General features: G+C 37.8%; 1 protein-coding gene across 4 annotated transcripts; it reads left to right on the top strand.

Moving 5' to 3' along the window:
* The first annotated feature begins 235 nt into the window (after positions 1-235).
* On the top strand, positions 236-14,446 carry LOC135694544 (uncharacterized). 4 transcript variants are annotated; one of them, XM_065213336.2, is made up of 3 exons: positions 236-2,677; positions 4,250-4,418; positions 11,655-14,446. In XM_065213336.2, the coding sequence occupies exons 2-3, from the start codon at positions 4,302-4,304 to the stop codon at positions 13,653-13,655; spliced, it is 2,118 nt and encodes a 705-aa protein (XP_065069408.2). In that variant the 5' UTR covers positions 236-2,677; positions 4,250-4,301; the 3' UTR covers positions 13,656-14,446. The 4 variants fall into 4 exon arrangements, with proteins under 4 accessions (XP_065069408.2, XP_065069410.2, XP_065069411.2 ...); XM_065213338.2 differs by lacking the exons at positions 236-2,677; positions 4,250-4,418 and adding an exon at positions 4,457-8,733; XM_065213339.2 differs by lacking the exons at positions 236-2,677; positions 4,250-4,418 and adding an exon at positions 8,743-10,619.
* The last annotated feature ends 302 nt before the right edge of the window (positions 14,447-14,748 follow it).

Raw genomic sequence — 14,748 nt, 5'->3', positions numbered from 1 at the left:
GTTACGTTATGTTGTGTTATGTTATGTTATGTTATGTTATGTTATGTTATGTTATGGTATGGTATGTTATCTTATGTTATCTTATGTTATCTTATGTTATCTTATGTTATCTTATGTTATCTTATGTTATCTTATGTTATCTTACGTTATCTTATGTTAAGTTATGTTATGTTATGTTATGTTATGTATGTTATGTTATGTTATGTTATATGTTATGTTAAGTTATGTATTGTTATGTTATGTATTGTTATGTTATTTTACCGTTTGTTACCTTGAGTTATCTTCTGTTTTTGTCATTGGAGTTTCCTCTGTTTCTCATTGTAAACTTTTGGGATTTGACTCCAGTGCTAAGTTTTGAAACGAGAGACGATGTCACTAGAAATCTTTAAATTTTTTTGCTGTCAAGAGACGTCCTAACGGGCTTTATAAAGAAGGAAGTATAACGCTAATTAGCGATCACTTAATTTTCTAACACAACTAAGCTTACAATGTCACAGAAGTTCAATCTACTTTGTAATGTTCATCATCGTTCGATTCCTTGTGCGAATTTCAAGTATTTCCATCGTTTTCCAGCGTTGATTTGAATTCATCTCGCCCTATGGTTTGCTTTTAATTCATATTTTATCTGTTTTTATTCATCTGCCATGTGCGACACAAGACAAAAAAAGCACGAATATAAGTTTTGTCTCGACCAAACCAAATGTTTATATATCTAAAGGATTATTGTAAACCTATGTTTGAGGGTAGACAGTCCATATTTTAGTAGCACATGGATCGTTCTTCCTTTCCTATCCTCGACACTCCATCGCAGAGGCGTTTGTTGGCAACTGATTCTAGCCCTGATAATTAGCCCTGACAAAAAGGTTGGTTGCTGCCACAGCCTTTGCGACGGAGAGTGTGTCCTCGACCTCATAAATGTCATACCCTGTTACCAGGGAAACAAAATTGCCAATTACTTGAGAAGAAGATTGACTGGGCCAAGCTGAAGAATCCGGTTCAGGATAATCCGACTAACCTCGTGTCATACATGTCAAGGAGTTTTTTGAATGCATAAATGAATCATAGGTCGCTTAGGGTCAGGGAACGCTCTCCTACAAATATGAGATCCAGCAAAACATGATACCTATCCGGATTCTTCCTGTCCACCAATTGACTGAAAATTAAACTTATATTTTGATTATAACAACATAAACAGTTAATTTTGCTATCGACTTATCACAGCCTGTTTTAGCTGGCCTGAAATTTGCAATTTAGGCCTTGTAAGAAATATAAATTCGTCATCCCTTGAACCCCTGTTGTCAAATACAAACACATTCCTATTAAGAAAATGCTGTTGTTTTTGTTTGTTGCGGTCCTATGTCGGGAGCGACAGGTAGCAGTATAGGTGAATAACAGTCAATGCTCTGAACAAGGACAAATGCCTCTTGAAATTCAACTAACGCGATTAATCTGGTTTCAATGAGGACTTATCTGTGGTTTCATGAATTGCATGAACAATGTCAAGAATTTATATACCTTTCCAACCTGTAAAATGAATCGAAAGGATGAGCGGCTCGGACCCGCTGCGGTTAGTTTCACAAATTTTCGGCTTGTCGCTATGCCGCGCGTTGAAAATGATCCACCTCGTGGCTTGTTTTATACTCCGCGGCTTTTCTGTTCAAATATTTGAATTCTAAGACTAAAGATATTATATCGCTGCTCCGTAAATATTGATCCTGCTCAATTTCATGTTTTATTATTTCCAGTCATTAATTAGTACAAAACATTAGTTTATGATTTTCAACAGCCCGCCCAAAAATAACATAACGAACTGGCTTTCTTAGCAAACGCCTTCAGCCAGGTTTCCTTGCTTCCTGGGTTCATGATGATAACTGGGAACCAAGGCCTTGAAACTTTAAGCTTTCGAGCAGATGGCGATTGTCAACTTTTTTCCTTGGCTTCTCAACTATCTCTGTCTCTCTTCAAAGAACAACTGGCTCTATTCATGTGTCTGTTATAACACGTTGTGTCTTATTCTTCAAAAGGCCTTCACACAACTTGTCTGTCCTATCTTTGCTATTTCTTATCAGAACTTCGCTCGAAACATCCTATAACATCTCTCAATCGAAAATTTGATGTTTCTTACTTGAAGTTTTCTATGCTCTGTCCATTTGCTACTTTGCTTTTCCTTATATCATAGCAATTTTCTATGTTGTTTTAAACCTCCCCTAGTTGAAACGTTTTAGTTTTTTAACATTATAATGTTCATGTAATTCAACTTCCCAAAAAAGTAAAATACACCATAAGAAGAGTCGTTATTGATTCGGCGTCTTTTGAGAATTTTTAAATGTACGTAAAGGAATAGAGACCATTACTGTGATTAATTTCGATGAAAGACTCTAAATATTCGTGTAACGTCCTAATTTTCGCATCATTTGATCAGACTGTTCGTTTTGTAAACGTTCTGTTTATTTATGTTCAAGAGAAGGTTTATCGCAACTTTTGAAAGAGATGCATGCCTCGACGAGAATTCGGCATGATTTCAAACTCAGACTTAAACCGAATTATAAGAGCAAATCTCAACAGAAATGGTGAAATATTTCTAAAGAAAGGGGACTGAAGACAAAAACTTCAAGCTACTGTTTGATATGAGAAAGGCCCATGACAATTTTTTTCCTTCGAGCAAGATGTCACCAAGGTATGTAAACAGTTCAAATATACAAATTTCAACAAATTGTACTCTTCTTACCTTTTTATGATACTGCCTTTTGAGGAAACAGAAAAATGTATGGTTCTGTCAGCAAGCCGACTGCTTATTAAGAATGTGCGTCGGGGTATAATGCCCCGCCTGGTGCCAAATGTAGGTAAGATTTTTTCTTATAGATTTTTCAATCTGCGGATTATCATGTGGGTCCTGAAGGTGGAAGCTAGGTTTTTGTTTTGCTTTAAACAGGACGCTAGAAACGGGCTTTCCTTCCTATGAGTGTGTTTTTTTATATTTAGGCAAGCAACAGTACAAGCACCAGGTTGGGACTGGGACTTTTCCATTAGTATGTCTTTGGAAACCCAACTGTACCCTGTCTAGCCTTGGTGTATGAACTTATTAGAGAACAGAAGGGATGAGCAGCAAGCAAGTAGCGTATAATTTCATGCAAGTGATTCGAAATTGAAATTTCAGCCCCACAGCTGACCTACAGCTCCCAATCATGTTTATTGAAATGGGTTTGGAAAATTCTTGCTGTCTACAAAAAAGTAAAAATAAGTTTATGTGCACCTTGGTGTTTCATCCGACAGAGCAGAATTCTGAACTTTGTACATAGAGAGGGGAGAGTTCTGCTGAAAATGGGGTTATGAGTACCTACCGTTTCGTTCTCAAAATATTTTATGAACTTGTTGAGGCACCCTAATACCAGCACAAATATTCGAATAACCACAATTTGGTCACCCCTCAAATCCGTGTTGTATCAATTCCCTTCCTTATCTAACTCTGTTTGCTGTTAAGCTTAGGGGAGTCTGTGCCATTTTCTGTTCCACCCCAAAGGAATACTTGTAGAATGGTATTTGATATTTTACAAATAATATTCCTTATTCCAGATTATAGTTAAAAATTATATTATTTAGATTCAAGCTAAGGGTCTAAATAGAAGGTTTTACGCATGAAAACGTAAAATCTGATAAAATTGGGAAAATGGTGAAGCTTTCACGTTCAAAGAGTAACTATCTAGTTTCAAGCGCCTCTCTCGGTGAGTTGCCTCTTGAAACGATGTCAAGAGCCAGAGGCTGTTGTCACAAGCGCGTATCGTGTGTGATCGCTACGCTTAAATTTATTGTTGTCAATTTTTTTTTCACAAGCACGTTTGCGTTGGTTGTTGACTGCGACAGATTTCAAGTTGTAGCCGAACTTTCAACATCGTACGAAATTCCATTCACACCCTGGGACTTGTTAGTGTTTGACACATTACCCCCACCCCACCCTCCCAACCCCCTACCTGACTCAATGTTGAGTTTTTGTTATCTACAGTACATTCTGCTTTTCAATGATCAACGGCGGGGTCCTCCGACGGTTTCAGGGTCTACATGTCCGCTTAAAGAAAACCGCGCGGCCATTAGCCGCTACCCTTGGAGGTTTGTTTCATTTCAGGATTCTTAATACGGCGGATTGTATATGGCTCATTTAATTATCGATCTTTGGAAAGGTTTTGAAAAATATATCCTTCCTGACAATAGACAGCTCAGTTACAGCTTGATTTGTTTCATATTTTCAATCTAGGCCGATTTGTGAGCAATAGGAGCCGTTTGCCCGTAGCTTTGATTATCTAAAGATGGATAAACCCGCAACACCTAAGAAGAAAAGCAGCAAGATAGTGCGAAAGTTCTTCAGATGGAAGGCTGATAAGAGCAAGTCAACAGAACACAAGCGAGATAAGCACAGCTCCAAGGTAAGCTTTGCTACTGTGCTTCCTCCTTCCTGTTTTACTTAAGCCTGTGACTTCAGTTTTGTTAACAATAAGACTATTTTTTCGTGTACGCCCAGGATTTGGAGCATTATGGAGCGTAAACACACGAACATCGACGTTAATGCAACGTGCGACTCAATTGGGAGAAGCATAGCTGCATAGAAAGTATAAGCAGTGCGTTCTGCCTATCCATTTGTCTTTGCGGTTATCAGGACACTTCCTATATGGCATCGATTTTGCATCACTTTGCAAAGGGTAGTTGTCAGATTGTAAATCATCTGTAGAAGACAGAAAACATTTTCTTTATTATGCTTGAAGAGACGGCTCCTGGAAAAATTTACATTGCATCAAGGTATTTTGCCCTGTGTTTGGAAATTAAGTTGATTTACTCGAAACATGTGGTAATATGATCCACTATGTTGATCTTTTTGACTCAACCAGCTGTACCAGATGAGCTGAACCTTGAAGTCTATTTTTTATTATTCTTATTTTTGCAATATCAATATTTACTTATGATTTATCGTGCAGTGCGGGCGGTATTCTGCATCTGTCGATTCACTTGGAAGCCACTACTCGCTACCTAACTTTTTACTTCTCTCTATCCCATTTCTCTCTAACACAAGATATGTAATGTTTAGCATTAAAATGAACCAAAATACCCGCACAGTGTAGAATTGGGGGGGGGGGGGCTGATAAGAATTTCACCATCACAATCAATAGCACCTTTTATTGCCACAATAGTGATGCAATTACAAATCAAAATTCTGAGACATGATATCCTAATTTTCTGTGGCCAACGCTATTTGAGAATCATCGATGTAATGGATGAAACCCAACCTCTAAAATGGACACTGGATAATCCTGACTTCAAGATTCGCCGTTCATGAGTTTATTAGCATCATTCATATAGTAAGATTCTTCATCTATCTGACTAACTGCAGTGCCATTCTGCCTATTCTCTCTCTATTTCTAGAAATATTCCCCTGCTATTTCATAGTTTGTTGATGGGAACTAATAAAGCCCTAGTAACAAGAAATCTATAAAGGATGTTCCTATTTGACTTCATAGATAGGCCTTCTTCATAGATCATCGAATGTTTTTTATCTCCCCTAGTGTTTCTTCAACCAGCCGATTCCCTTCCCCAAATTTGAAAATGCCCCAAGTTAATATGCCTCTCCCAGTAACTAGGACATGAAAAGTACCAAACATGAACATAGATACAATGAAAAGGACAAAAAACAGCATGTAATTATGGCAGCAAACGAAAATAGATAATCGAATGATATAAAAGCTATTACCCTGGGTTCCAGAGCGTCTCCTGCAGCACCCTATTTCCCACTTGACGTCTTGGAACCCAGGGTAAAAAGCTACTGTGTTCACAGACTAGACATGCAAAGTTTGAATTCTATGGTACGATCAAGCATGGTAGATAAAACAACCCTGTGTAACAAACCCCGTGAAAACCGTCTCCCGTGAGAAATTTTTTGTCCGTGAACTCCGCTTCAGAAAAATTGCATGACCCGGACAAGTTACCATTTTCCCAAGTCCCCTGCAGGCTGAAACCTTTAAATTTTGTTTTGTTTTCCTGCCAAAAATGTGCCAATGTTCCCTTTAATAGCCCCCTTTGAGGGCCATTTCCCCTGTTAAATTTTACGCATCCTCCGCCCGTACAAGTCAAATTTACTGTCCACGATAGCAGAAACAGCTGGAAACTCATTAGGCTTGGTTCACAAAAGTTTTTAAGTACTTGAGCTGAAAATGCTCTTACCAAAATACTTTAATGATGTCGTCGAAATTTAAAACTCAGAATGAGGTTTGGAGATCATCACTAGCCTCGATGCAACAACCTGTTTTGATAAGCAATTACAGCACTTAACAACTTATGCAGGTTGTTTGTGTGAAACACCTAAATTTCAAGCAATTTCTTATTATGTTTGTTGGACACATTGATATTCAGCTCCAACGTCTGTAATATCAATGGATGGCCGTTTGACGTAGTCGCAGCTATCATTCGGTGTTGAATCATTTATATAAAATGCAATACAGAAAAGTAAAGGATGTTGATTTTTATTCATCGTGTTTCACTCATTAATATGAATTTTCTTGCAATTTGCCATTTGAAATGGAAAGCCATTGATTTCCTCGCCAGGAACCTGATTCAGTGGGCAGTCCTCCGCTTGAATGCCTAAGCCAAACTCTCTGTTAGGCCTCCCCTATTGTACAGATCTCCTCCTGCTTTTATTTGCTTTTTACGTTGGTAATCGCTTTTTTTAGAAACTCACAGGGGAAAAGTTTCTAATTTTCTTCTTGAAAAACTGAATACATTCAAGAGTAGTAACAGATTAATATATTGCCTTGCCTCACTATTGCCGTTTAAAAGATCTTATGTTACGTTAGTTCTTTGTCGCACGCCAATGTAAGCTATAGTGGAATCTCTGTATCTGCATATTTCCTCGCTTCATTTACCCTAGCCATAAAGATCTTGCTGTATGGAAAATTTCCCAGGGGTCGCCAGGTTCCTTGAATCAACTCTTCCACTTTGTTCCTCTTACTCTTTCTTTCATACAATATTTTTCTTCCTCTATGAAGTGCCAATTACAGCATACGCTTTCTTTTCCCATTTCGTTAGTGAATGTGTTTGTAAAGATAAATGTTCCCGTGGACTTTTAAGCGACCTTGCACGGGAAGAGAATGTGAATGAAGGAATTTCTAGTTACTGTGACACTTGCTCTAACGAAACATTTTGCAGATAATGATAGAGCGCGTTCTTGACTTTTAAACCGAATACCAAAGTATTTTTGCTTCTCTCAGATTATCTAAAATCCTCCTCTTTTGTTTTATTATAAGCTAGAAGTTTTCTTCTCTGCGCAGGGAGATAGACATGTGACCTACAGATATCAGTATCTATCGTGTTTTTAAGTCCTCCAGTGGAAAAAGCTTAAGACACGCTAGAATATAGTGGTTACAGGTGCTTTACCTATCTTGCGCTATATTGCTGCTATTTTGAACAGAATTGTGAACTCACAAGGAGAAAGTACATTATCTGCAAAGCACAATATGTTTTTCTGTTATCAGTATGCACGCGGTGCAGCTTGTTGCGGTTAAGTTCTCGACGTGGGTAGATTGCTGCCGTATATTCAAATAAGGCCCGTCCTTTGCCGAATGTCGATTGGTATTGTTATGAAGTTAACAGTGGCAGCCGCCTGTTCATTGACGCCACCTGCTCAAAGCCTTTTAGAATTTATTCGTTAATGAATCTTTTTAAATTTTGCAAAATCAGAGGCAACTAGTTCTTGAACCACAGGGGGAATCTCGTTGGTGATATGGTGAAAGAAGCTCAGTTTCTCCATGCTCCCTTTATCTCTTTAGAACGTTTTTGGTCGTACTTTAGCTGTTCTTCTCGTTTTTAGATTTGATTGGATCTTGCTACTATTCCTTTTTCAAATCCTTCTTTGTTACTCTTCAAGTAGACTTAAGGTTAGCCACATTTAGGTTCTGTAGGGGGAATCAATTTCTTCCAACCCCTTTATTGCTATCAGTTGTAGTCAATTGTTTTGTGGTATAAAGACTGTCTTTAGTCAATATCGTGAACTGTAAAAGAAAACATCTTCCTCTCAAGATAAAGTTATTGGCGTAGGTTGGAGGGTTGTCAGGTACAAAAACTGCCCTTTTCACGTAAATTTTCCTTATTACTTGATTATATCTTGTAGATTACCTTTAATCTGCTTGAAATATGGTGGAAATTTGCTCGAAATCGTGAAAGCTCTAAGTGAAGGGCGCTTTCTGCCCCCAAGAGATTTTTATGATCAACCGTATCGTGGTATGAACAACCTGTATCAACCCGTCTGCGAGTCCTTTAAAAGACAGTAAACCCTTAGTCAAAAGAAAACCTCTTCAAAAGGACTTGTCAGCAAATACGTCACTAACTGAGAAAGTCTACACAAAATATGTTTACAAAGTAAAACGCGTCCCTTGATAAAATGACGGGATTAAAAACTATCATTTAAATGGACCAACCTGCAATAGTAATCAATCCATTCAGCACTACCTTTGTAAACTAGAACAGACTTTTCTTTTGCTCAAAATCAACGCAGGTAACTTGTGGCTGTCTTTAAGGCAGAGTGTCGATCTGCTTTTCTGCACGATGTCCTAGGAATCTTCATCATTCACAAACGTTTGGTGTCTTTTGGGAGTTAATTATGAGAAGTCACTAGAAGCTCAATATACTGTGGATATGATGGGATTTTATGGAAATGTTTTTCTTTGCATCTAAAGTTGAGTAGATTTACCAACAGAGGTAAGTCTTTATTATGATGCAGGGCTTAATTTGTGGAATAGATAGAGATGAAACATGTGTGATAAAATAGCTTGATGCAATGAATTATCTATATCTGCGTTCTTCCATTCTAACACTTGGTTCAAAGAGCTGGATATTTTTTCCATTATGACAAACTACTTATGCCATCCCAACATTGCTATTTTGTTTCTCAAATACCAGGAGGTAAACATGCCTGAATTTTTTAAAGCCTCTTGCTGTTTAAGGGTTCTGTTTAAGGGTTAGAATGATCTAAACATTTCTACGTTCCAAACTCCATGCATAGCCCATTTTAAATAATTTATTTAGTGTGCCCTCTTTTAAGAGCACATTATTTATTCACGTGAAAATACTTCACCTTCGCATGGCAGCATATATGCAGGTTAGCTTTCTTCGTAATTTGTAGAGACTCACCTAAATCAAATTGGAAAACACCATTCTATTTTTTGCAGCTGTTCCTATACTTGTAGAAACCACTTAAAGGTTGTTAGTTGGTCACTTCTGCGTTTTAAAGGCATTGGACACAGGTAAAAGTGGCTTACAGCCACTTGACCACGAGCGGTTGACCAATCAAATTGCACACAGAGAGTAACACGTGAACAATTTCCGCCTTTCTGCAAATCGGTGAAATCGTAGAGGTTTTCAATACCTTTCTTGTGCGCGTGCTCTGATCAAATTGGCCTAAGTTAATTTTGGATTCGCTGTACTTATGCATGTCCAATGCCTTTAACGTTAGTCGTTAGGAAAACTTTGGGTTTGTGTAGTCCCTCCAAGGAAAAATTAACATTGTAGATCATTGAATTCCATGAAAGCTTCACTCTTCACGAAAACATGCGTAAAACGTCTTCAGCATAAGCAGAAATTTTTGCATGTTTTCTTGTATCTTGATATTGGAATATTTGTTGTCAAGAGTAGCTACCACATGAAGAATTATGGCAGAAATACTGCTTAGGAAATTGACTTCGAGGGAAATGGGTCATTTAATCTCTTCATTTAGCTTTTTTTATCCTAGAAGTTGCTTGCTTGCTTCAAAAGGTGGATATTTGTTCCATTGTAACTTATTATTTACGCCATAAAAAACATTCCTAGTTCATTGCTCAGATTGCTATTGGCAGCATCATAGACGCCAAATGAAAAAAGTTTGGTTTTATTAAACCATACTCTCTTATCTCTTTTATTAGACCATCCAGTACTATTTGCCCTGCCTAACTTATGAATCTTACTTCTGAACATCTTCTAATATCGTCTATTTATAATCAAGCTTAACCGTCACCCTCGCCAATTTTGAATGCACCATCAAAGCTTTTTTAACTTATCTTTTCTTTACGGCTATGAAAGTAAATTTACAAATACTTTCTTTCACAGCTAAGCAATTTGTAATAGGCGCTATGAGATTGCCGAGAAAAGAAAAACAATATTCTTCAAGGAATTCGCTAATTCTTTATGTTTTGCATACCATCGATAAGCTCGAATTCATACAAAACCTGTTTGCGTAGCCGCAGTGTTGTTATTCGACTGTAACAATCGTTGTTTGAAATGCCAGTCTTTGGATTTTGCCATGATCGACATGCATACAAATGTTAATCAGGGTCTGTGAATTTGAAAGGGACCAGATGGAAATCGTCATGGTGCTGACACGGTTGTACGAAGCTCGTGTTTCAGTTGGATTTTGTGGCCTCCAAGCTGTCTTGATGTAGCTAAACTCTTTTGTAAATTGGAATGTTTTTATGGTTTACACCGAGCAACAGAACTGGGGTCAAGCTTGTGAGAATTACGCATTCATGTTCATATGTACATACGTTTGAAGGCTGTGTGATCGATTTATAGTGTACATTAATATACGGGGATTCTTCACAACACCTTGTTTGGTATGTATGATCGATATCAGACGGGTAGTATGATTTGAAAATGTATGTTGGACGTTAAGGAAGTTACTTTACTGAAAACATGTGAGTCCAAAGCCGTAGAGTTTATTTTGATGCTGTTGAACCATACGTAACGTGGGGAATTGTTAGTGCGCATTTGATGTCATGTTAGATGGCACATCTGTAGAGGCACATGTGTTTTCTAATGGCGAATATGCACTAGAGACACGTCTGTTTCTGTTCGTATCTGCCCGGTCATAACACATACCATGGTGCAGTTGTCGTTTACCTTGCAGGGTACAGGATAGGCATGCGTTTGACACTATTAGAGATTTATAACATGAACTTTCATCTTTGGCGTTTTCCACGATATATCTTGCCAAGAAGTCAACGAATTATTTTGTGCAATAAACAATAGCTGTCAAAGAGGACCTGTGTTCATATCCCCTTGAAAACATTTTAGCATTTGATCGATTGGTTTTAGATTTACACTATCCTATCTCCCTTAACATTAAACCATGATTGTTTTGAATTTCATTCTTCAATGTATGTTTGAGACAGTTTGCCTCAATGTAATCTGTACTGGACCCCTTTCTTCAAGAAATATTCTGTTGTTGTTGTACTTGAGCCACTAACGACTCTCCTATGTTAGCGTAAACTGGTTGAAAACAGGTTTTCTGTTGGTCATCAAAAAATGAATACTGTGAATTTTGAGATATGTTTCCTTTTCTGTTAATTTATAAAATAAGGATATTTAGCCCTTCCCTATGGCTTGAATATGGCTCTCAACTTTAGTCTTGTCATTTTAAGATCTAATCTTGTTCTCACAAAATGAAAACTGTATCGCCTTCTAAAAAGGTTTCGATAAGCTGTTGCTACGTTTCCAGTTGTTTAACTCGTGCCATCTAATCGTGTGTTTCCCGAAAAGGCGTGTGGTTTCTCTACGTCGATGTTATTTTTATTAGTACGTTATCATCTTTTTGTATTTCTTTGTCTCCTTATGACTTCTTTATTTGATTCAATATCGCTCTGTTTCAGACTCAATGCTCTCAGCCATTCACTGACACTGATGAAGATTCGTGGGAGCGAATACGGAACATGGAGCAGGCGAGGCAGATTTCAGCAATGAAAAATCATATAGCGAACTTGCAGTCGAAATTAGAATCTTTTGATAACCACAACAACAACACGGGGACTTCAGATGCACAGGGTGACTCTAGTATAAAAACGGATGTTACGGAAAACTTTGCACTTAAATCTGAACAAGTAACGAAGGATTCAGTTATGGTTGAGAGAAAACGCGAGTTGAGCCTTCCTGAAGATGATTCACAGGATAGTGGAGAGGAAATTTTCGTTTATGTCGACGAGGATGAGTCTAACCCGAAAGAAGGCTCTAGCCGGGAATTCAATTCATCTTCTGAATTGCCATGTACAATTATTAAAGACACAGACTCTAATGGAAATGAATTGAATGATTCTACTAATAGTGTGAAATATTCCACGAAAAAAGTTACTTTTGACGATGAAGCGATAGAGAAGAAACCAAACAACCAAGAAATAAATTCTGAAGAGATTACAGACGATGTATGTCAATTGGATCAAATAACCTTGTCTAATAACTTTGAAGATACTTTTGTTGGTGCACAAGATACTTTTGAAGATAAAACTGAAGAAGAGATCTTGGCTGCAGCAGCTGAAGTAGATTCATCAGAAAAAGGCCGGGGAGAGTTCGTGTCCGATCAGATGGGAAATAAAGGAGAAACACGCTCGTTTGAAAGTCTTTCAAGTGGCAGTAATGCAGTAAGTGTAAGCGGAGTTACTTTAGAGGATGCTGCGGTGGATAGGTGGACTGATGTGATGCATTCACCAGAGGAATGTGCCGAGGCGAACGTCGCCTTGAGGGATGACAACCCGGATTTGACTAAGATTAATGGGGAATTAAAAGACAGGATCGCAGAATTAGAGGAACAAGTATGGCTGGCAGCCGAGGATAAACGAAATATGCAGGCTATGCTGGAAATACAAAAAGAGCGTGCTTTAAAGAATTTGGCCTTCAAATTTCAAGATATCAATAAGAAAACACTCCGAGAATTGAAGAGTATATTTGAGTACCGCCTACAGGAACTGAATGAAGAGAAAGTAAAGCTGCAAGAAAGGCTTGAAAATCACAAATGCGACGTGGCTCAGGCTGCAGAAGAGTGCCAAATCTGTGTCACATTAGAAGAGAGCGTGCAAGTGACAAACGAAAAATGCTCGAAACTGGCCGAAGAAAATATAGTTTTAAGAAAACGTTGTCGAAAATTGAGTGGCGATCTTGGGAAAGTTAAAAAGGCGATCGGGGCCTTACAAGTAGCGGAAGAACATTTGGTCAACGAAAGAGGCACACAGACTGAAAATTTAGCTGTTGAAGTACGAGATATGGGCATTCAGTGCCAAGAATCACTTGAAACCTCGATTTACGTTTTGCATGATGACGTCAAAGCCATTGCTGCAGGTATGACCTCGTTATCAAATCACATATTGAATGAGCAGAAGCAATGGGTTGATAATAGCAGCAACCAGTCTCTTGCTGGTGATAGCCCTTTTCCTACGATTAACGAAGACTCTGGCAACGAGAGCTCACGATTATGCGCGAGCAAATGTCGTTCCGAACATGACGAAAGCGAACTTGAGGACGATAGCAATTTGAGTTGCTCCGAGAACTCATGTGACAGCGATAAAAGTGGCGAATTAAGAACTGAAAGGTCTAAGGATTCATCAAGAATAATTGACGATGTGGACTCAGGATTTTTTTGCAATGACATCTCTGGATGTGAAATTGAGAAACATCTTGACAAAATCCATCAGAAATATATAAAAATAAGTGAAGAATTAGAAGATTACGAGAGGTCGAAGCTACAACGAGATCATCTACAATATAAGGCTAATCAGCTGACAATTCCTTCGAGGATGTTTGAGCTAGATCCTGAAATTATGAAAATTGTGGAAGATGTAAATAGACAATATGACGAATACTTTAGAAATAAGGTTGTGTTGTAAAATTCCGAGCCATGAATTAATGTAGTCACACATTTTAAGCTAAAGTAAACATATGTAATGATTCTTTGTAATATATCTAGTGAATTGCAACGGCTTTTAATATCGTAGAATTTGAGAGTTTTAAAGCATTTTATTGCCAGTCGAAATTGTGTACAGCATCAAGCTAAAAAGGTGAAGTTCTCATCATTGTTATCCTTCGCATTGACTTCGAAGCAAGTGGTACAGTGTTAGGGAGGCCTAGGGAGCTGAGCACCCTTTTTAATGCCAAAATATAATCAATTTCTACTTTTTTTATTGTTTTTAGCAACATGATGTGCAAGAGCCCCCCTTGTTATTTTGATAGCACTACACCAGTGCTGTTACAAAGGTCTTTGGTCGTTGTCTTTGTTGTGCTGTAATTGTTTTTGTAAATATCTCGTTAGTTTGCTAACTTCATATTCTGCCATTATTTTGTCCTTGTCATCATTAGTTACGCCTGTGGTTGTTGTCATCCTTGTTACTTCATTATGGCATTGGCCACCTTCATCATTTTCAACGCTTCCTACAATTCTGCTGAAATAAACCAAAATTTTCCCATACTCTCAAACTCTTAATCGGAGAAAGGTACTCAGGAGTCGGAGAAAAAGGTTGAAGTATATTTCAAAGTATTTGCTGTTGACTTTGGAACTGTGAACATCGAAAAACTTCAATTTGAAAAGTTACAATACATTTCCTTTGTTGTTTGTAGAAACACCGTTTTGTTTTCTTGTTGTTTCCAAAAATTCAACATTTCTATTCTTACTGCCTTTTAAGATTCTGTCATTATTTTGGTCTTTGACATCCTTTGTCACCTGTGGTTATTCTTGTCCTTGTTATTGATGTTACTTCGTTATGTTGTTGGTCATTTTGTCGTCACCGTTGTCTTCGCCTCCTAAAACTACTGCTAGAATAAACTAAAATGAAAATTAAGAGTTTTCATTTCATACTCTGACTGAAAAGTGGCAGAAGAAAACCTGAAATATGTTTCAAAATGTTTGCTATTATCAAAGCCATTTTTAAATTTTGAACCCGCCGAAATTGTTTCGAAGCGAATGTTGCTAGTTTTCATTGGTCA

This window comes from Rhopilema esculentum, chromosome 8, assembly GCF_057945365.1.
Source record: "Rhopilema esculentum isolate cy_ngs chromosome 8, ASM5794536v1, whole genome shotgun sequence".
In the NCBI taxonomy this organism is placed as follows: Eukaryota; Metazoa; Cnidaria; class Scyphozoa; order Rhizostomeae; family Rhizostomatidae; genus Rhopilema; species Rhopilema esculentum.
Note: the sequence above shows the minus strand (reverse complement) of the source record. Positions and strands in the feature narration are given on the sequence as shown.